This window comes from Nicotiana attenuata, unplaced genomic scaffold, assembly GCF_001879085.1.
Source record: "Nicotiana attenuata strain UT unplaced genomic scaffold, NIATTr2, whole genome shotgun sequence".
Taxonomy (NCBI): domain Eukaryota; kingdom Viridiplantae; phylum Streptophyta; class Magnoliopsida; order Solanales; family Solanaceae; genus Nicotiana; species Nicotiana attenuata.
The window spans coordinates 86,952-93,538 of NW_017673275.1; the positions used below are offsets into that span (position 1 = coordinate 86,952).

Genomic DNA, 6,587 nt, shown 5'->3' on the forward strand with positions numbered 1-6,587 from the left:
GGGGTGGGCTTGGGGGTGGGTTGGGGTTTTGGGGGGGGGTGGAGATAACGTGAGAAACGGCTATCTTCAGTGAACATCTCAGCCCAAAGCAGCAAGCCAAAAACAAGTGCTTTTCCAGATTTACTCCCTGCCAATATTGTCATAAGTTAAGTTACGAAAACATTTGATTCATTCTTTCAAATCAAAGTAACCGAGGGATGTTACCAAGTCCAAGAACCTGTGCAAAATATCAGTACTTTATACACAGCAGAATTGTTTGACTGACGTATACGCTAAATTTCAACAGTTACAATGTAAATACTCTCTCAATCCAGACAAAGCAAAGCCACTACTACTATATGGTAGATACAAAAATTGACCAGGCCCTTTACACTAACTTTGTAAACAAGAGATGCAATACATAACTGCCTTAACATGAAAAATGAATAACAGCGCGCTTACACGCGATCTCATGATTGAATATACTTTTCATACTATGGAATGAATACAACACTAACAATTGGCTACATGCTATATAGAGAGGGAGAAAGGAGTGGGAGAGCGTATTTTACAATGGGTGAGAGAACCATGGAATATTCTGAGAAGAGAGAGACACTTAAATCTGTTTCACTGTCAGCTTGATCACCAAGAATGTGGTAACAGATTTTTTGGAATCCATGGCACTAAGAATTTGTCATAGTGCTAGATAATTTCATGAATCACTCCAAGAATACTCATCATCTTCTTCATCACTTCCAGCAAAGGCCTGTAATATAGGAAACCTTAGCACCAATGATATGCAGAGGCTCACTTGATTCATATTTATTCCCTTGCATCCGCGTGCACACACACACAGACACGCGCATATAAGAGACACACAGAGAGAGAGAGAGAGACTGACCTGGCGAATTGTTTTTGCTTTCTCCAAAATGGCAGCAACTCTCAGATTAGTTTGAGGACCCTGAATACTAGGTCTTGTTGCAACTGTAGGTTTCAAATTGAATGACTGGAAAAGCAAGAAGATGCTCAACGTTTAGCTTGGACAAATAGTTACCAACTAAGAATATGAAAACTATGAACGTAGAAAACAAAGCTAAATAAACAATAATTAAACTGATGCCCAGTCTTACCTTTTTCCTTATTTGTTCCAAGAGAGAATCTCTTTCATCATCCTTCTGTATTTCAGGCCTAACCCGCTCTGTTACCTTTCTCAACTGCACAATGATTAATGTTAGAGACGTGAAGTTTAACAACACTGTACTCTCCAAGTTTGACCAAAAAGAAGCAAAACTTACTTTGCTTTTGTCATGCACAGCAAGATCGTCAATTAGTGGAGTCCGTGGTCTTTGTAGTTTCACCATGCGGATCCCATTAGCGTTTCCTTCCTCCACAGCTGGCCAAATAATTTCCGCCTCTGTAGTTGGAATACTGTGATCAGGCTTTGCATTTTCTGTAAATGATGGAATAATTGTGCCGTGAGCCGCCACATTTTTCTCCAATCTTGTGGGGGTCTCTTCAAAATTGGATCTGTTTAAGCTAGTCTCCGGTGCTAACTGATGGAGGGGATGATGCTGGGACTGGGACTGGAACTGGGGCTGAGATGGTTCATGGCATAATGACTCAGAAGTGTCTGTAAGCCCTGTATTTATAGGAGCTGCTTTTGGTTTTATTCCATCAGTTACTGGCATGTGTTGTTCCAAATGATCAGAGCCTTGTTCGTCTGCAAGAAATTCTGGAGCAACTCGACTCAGTGGTTGGATAAGTTCTTCACTTGAACCCAAAGCATCAGTAGAAGGTTTATCAAGAGAAGTTACATCTGAGATAGAATTAACAGGCTGTGTTTCCCCTCCTCTCATGGCATGCAAAGTAGACTGCTGCACCTCATGATATTGACCTGGCAATGGGAAGTGAGGGTTTGCAGAGTGTTTATCACCTGGATCAATAAACCTAACTCCACTGTTTCCACAACTAAGAGCTGTACTCTCTGTAGCTACAGCTGACAGTGCCATGTTTCGATTCACAGGTTGAGCATTCTGATCAGTCCTAGCTGGCAGACTTGATGAATTGGCGCCTATATTATGCTGTGTTAGCTCCTTATCCAAATCAGGGGAAGAATGTAATTTGCCCATCCTCCATTGAATTGGAGGAAGAGGAGGCAATGGGGGCATTTCCGCCAGATCGATCTGGGGTTCACCAGGAAGCAGGAGAAAGCCAGGAGAGGTAGAAATCATTGTATTCCCGTGTTCAAAAGGATTAACATTATGGCTGCTAAGAGGTAAGGGATTCGAAACTGAAGTTTGACAAGGAACATTTGCCATAAGTGGTATAGAAGAAGCATTGATGGCTTCAACTATATCAGCATGATTGGAGAGGTGTGCCTCTTCAAACTGAGGTAACAGCTCCTCTTTAGCAACACCTTCATCTATCAATTTCTCTTCATCTGGTTCTTTACATGGTATCTCGTCCTCTTTTTTGTCAGAGTGGTGGGTTGGCAAAGATGTCAAACTGTCTTGATTGCTCTGTGATAAAAGCTCTGGAAATGAAGGTTGACTGGGACTAAATGTTGGTGAAGCAATTGAAGAAGCTTCAGCAGATTGTTCAAGGTCAAATGAATCCACCTGTTGTGGCTGGGCTAACAGAGCTAATGGCTCTGACTTCGACTCACCATTATCCAGCACCTCCATTTTATCATGCTCGTGGATTGCTGACTCATCCCTCTCTTCTGCACAGTTATCAGTTAGCAAGGGTTGAGGATCTTGATTGCTGCTGTGGGCTATAACATCTGGCACTGCATCTTGACTTGGAAGATTTGGCAGCAAAGATAGGGAAGAAGCATCCAATGCTCGGTCAACATGACTTGAAGGCTGCATTTGCTCCATGAGAGGTGATTCATCATTGTCCAGCAATTCCTCATTGAGTTGATCATCTTTTAATTCATCCTTTCCTTCTTCAAGAGAAATAGTTTGCAATGATGAAGCATCTTCAGTGGAATCAACAACATTCTTCCTTTGGGAGGATACTTGTTCAGTATCCAAGCTTAATGGTGACTGACTGGAAGCAGTGTTTGATTCCAACATGTTTTCAGCATCAAAAGAAAGTTTGTTGTCAGAAAGAGTGTCAAGAACCTCTGACTCGGGATGATGATAGTTGGATGCATCATGCACGAAGGAATTAGAATCTGGGGAATCAGCTATCTGTATCTCGAACTTTGATTCTACATGGCCAGCAGGTAGATCAGTTTCCAATTCATTCTGGCTGGAATGTCCAATTAAGCAAACAGATTCTTCTGAAAACCTTTTCTGATCTAAAGATGAGTGTAGATCATCAACATCTTCTTTATAAGCCAAGCCAGCAAGAGAAGCAGTCTCATCTGTGACATCAGATTTATCTATCTTATGTTCTGTCTCATCTGAGAGTATTGCTTCTTTGGTCAATGATTCGAGATGTTGAGAGGTAATTGAACCAGTAGATGCACTTGCATACAAAAGCTCACTGGGGACAATACTATCTTTTTGCTCAAATTTCGTCATACTTGATACTTCATCATAATTTTCCTGCTTAGAACATGAAATCTCCACTTTTCCAGATTCAAGGGGCTGAATATCATTTGCAATTTCTGGAATCTGAGGGTTCAGCACATCAACCAAATTGAGGTCATCTACTCCACAGTTCTTACTGATGTCTCCCGGCTCAGATGTAACTGCATCACTAAATGCCCCACACGTCTCTTCATGCTCTCCATCTGCATCACCAGCTTCAATCTCTGTGGTGGTCAGGTTATGTGGCTTTTTCATGTATGTATCTTCAGCAGTTTTATCATGAGACATGGTAAACCATGAGTGTTTGCCACATGCTTTGTGAGGAGCACCCGATATATCCAGCATTTGAGCTGAACCCTCAGAAATACCATTTGAATTCTCATTGCCTAAACCATTCAGATGATTTGGATGGTTTACAGCCAACGATGAAGGTGAGGTGTCACCTTCTTTTGATGGACCATCAGAGAGATTATATAAGCAGCTTAAATCTTCACCCAACAATGGATCCTCACAGTCCAAATTGTGCAACTGCTGATTATCAGAAGACAACAATTTATGCCTGTCTTGAGAAGGAACATTTAGGAGCTCAGAAGTAAAGGGAAGATTACTAACCAGATTCATATCATCATTATCTAACTTGCTTTCATGCTGGATTTTAGGAGATTTTGACCATGGCAAGTTACCAGTGGCGCGGCGAGGAGCATCAGAAGGATTTGATGCACGAGACACATTCTCACCTACACACAAATTTCCATCAACCGAATCATCTGCTAGCTTGTCTTCAATGGATACTCTAGATGGAGAATCATCTCCGTTCTGTTCTGGTGCCTTGAAGATAACAGGAGCACAGGGTGGACTGACATGCAAATCTGCATCATTATCTAACTTGCTTTTGCGCTGGACTTTAGGAGATTTTGACCACGGCAAGATACCGCTGGCGCGGCGAGGAACATCAGAAGGATTTGATGCACAAGACACATTCTCACCTACACTCAAATTTCCATCAATCGAATCATCTGCTAGCTTGTCTTCAATGGATGCTCTAGATGGTGAATCATCTCCATTTCGTTCTGGCGCATTAAAGATAATAGGAGCACAGGGTGGACTGACATGCAAATCTGCTGCATCTTCTGCAATGCTAGCTAAAGGGTTTTCACTCTTGCCATGGGTGACAAACTCTTCATTTGTTTCAGCTCTCATCCCTGCAACTTCCAAAAATATTCCTGCATAAGCATGTATTGTGACATAGGAGTTGAATCTGTAAAACTAAGGGTTGTGGTTGGCTCACCAGAGTCGCAACTGCCACTGTGTTCCCTAGCTACCATAATGCATCTTTTATCATAATCACCATGTTCTGGAGGCTGGGGCAATTGAGTAGTCTCATTAACAGATTGCCGATCATATGAAATGTCAGATGTCTTTGCTTCCTTACTAGAAATTTCGCTCTCCAAAAGGACACTTTCAACAGAAGTGCTAGGGGAATCAGAACAAGAAAAACTAGATATTTCCTTCTTAGAATAACTATTCCCATCATCAGATAATGTAGAGTTCCCCATTGAGTGAGAACCTGAAGATTGAGTTTGACGCTTCTCACTGCTAGAAGACAGACGTAACACTTCATTTTTGCTGTTCAAAAAGTGCAAATCCCTTCTGGCTCTCTGCTCGGAGTCTGTTTCTAATTCTGACTCCATTGTGGTTAGGGCATCTACATAATTATCTATTTCACTTGCAACATCATCAGACTCACAACCAACACTTCCTTCTGTTCGGCTTTCTCCATCCATTCCTATTTCCTTTTCATCAACCATGCTATATGTAGATGGCAATAAATCAGTTGATTGCAAAGTCTGGTTTGGTCTGGAAATTTCTCGAATTTGATCGTGGTAGAGATCCTCAACGACTTCATCTAAGCATGTTTTTAGAGCATTGCTCTCTTCACTTTGTGGTGGAGAATGAGATGAAGATGCACTCTTGTTCCTCCGCATCACCTCTTTATCAGGACTCGGTGGTCTAATATCTTCAGTGTCCATCGAAGTTTCATAAGCATCAGTTGATGTCAATCTCAAAGGTGATGAATCGATACCAATTTCATGGACTACTCTATGCTCTGGCGAAGTAGCCTCCAAGAACTTGTTCATGTAGCTCTTTCCAGTTTTTGGGTCAAATGGAAATCCATTCAGCTTTCTTTTCAGCTTCACACGATGTGCAGGAACATTTATACCATTTTCAATGCGTTCCTCCAAGAAAAGCTGATGAAGTCTGTAGAAATGTGAGAAGCACACAATAAGATACTCGACCAGAACAAACATAACACACATCTAATACATTAATCATCAGGGATCTCACTTGGCATGTGATGTAGGCAACACCTCAGGTGTCTCCCCATTCCTCCAGCGAGAACCTCTCTTCTGCAACAGCGAAATAAAATATTATGTTGAAGCACAAGAAATGATATAACAAATTCAACATCTTCTCTGATATTATCACCGAGAAGAAGCTGCTTGCTGATGGGATGAAATTGTAAGAACCCTCCAGAAACGTTAGCCAGGATGGAAAGACTATGCTTTATCAAAGTAATCAAACCGCCCCTTGTCTTAGGCAGCATCTTCCTATGCAGAATACAGGTTTTCTCTACTGCATTAAGTAAAAGTCATCTTACTGCCTACATGCTAAAGCTAAAGAAATTCCTCTAATCTTTAACAAACGTCGGATGCCTCAGATTTGAAACAATAAGCACATTAGGACGCACAAATTTGCTCATATAGCAGGTAACAATTTCACTTCTTAGTACAGGTGTTAACTTAAACTTTAATACTTTATGGTGAGATCATTCTGCTCCCTTTCTCCTTACTCTCTTTCGGGTCAAGATGGAGCTATGAGGGGCTGGCTTCAGAAAGCATCATGAATGAGATCAGTGGAGGCTCGAGCAAATAAGCACATGTTTCCACATAAAGAGATAAATGTTCAAGTAACTGGAAAAGAGCATTCAGAACTTAACATAACATCACTAAAATTCTTCCAATTGTCAAACACTCCCACCACCCCCAACCCCCCCCGCCCCCACCACCA

General features: G+C 41.6%; 1 protein-coding gene across 4 annotated transcripts in view; it reads right to left on the reverse strand.

Annotated features, from left to right (window-relative positions):
- Nucleotides 1-208: 208 nt before the first annotated feature.
- The window catches only part of LOC109215905 (protein SCAR2), a 10,132-nt gene continuing 3,753 nt past the window's right edge, over nt 209-6,587 (reverse strand). The window contains exons 5-11 of one of the 4 annotated variants that reach the window (XM_019380029.1): nt 5,865-5,926; nt 4,807-5,777; nt 4,131-4,726; nt 1,275-4,046; nt 1,110-1,193; nt 881-985; nt 209-745 (exon numbers count right to left, since the gene is read on the reverse strand). In XM_019380029.1, coding sequence (XP_019235574.1) covers nt 692-745; nt 881-985; nt 1,110-1,193; nt 1,275-4,046; nt 4,131-4,726; nt 4,807-5,777; nt 5,865-5,926 — 4,644 coding nt within the window. In that variant the 3' untranslated portion in view covers nt 209-691. Of the gene's footprint in view, nt 746-880; nt 986-1,109; nt 1,194-1,274; nt 4,727-4,806; nt 5,778-5,864; nt 5,927-6,587 lie in introns of all 4 variants that reach the window. The other 3 variants (XM_019380028.1, XM_019380027.1, XM_019380026.1) reach the window with 3 other exon arrangements.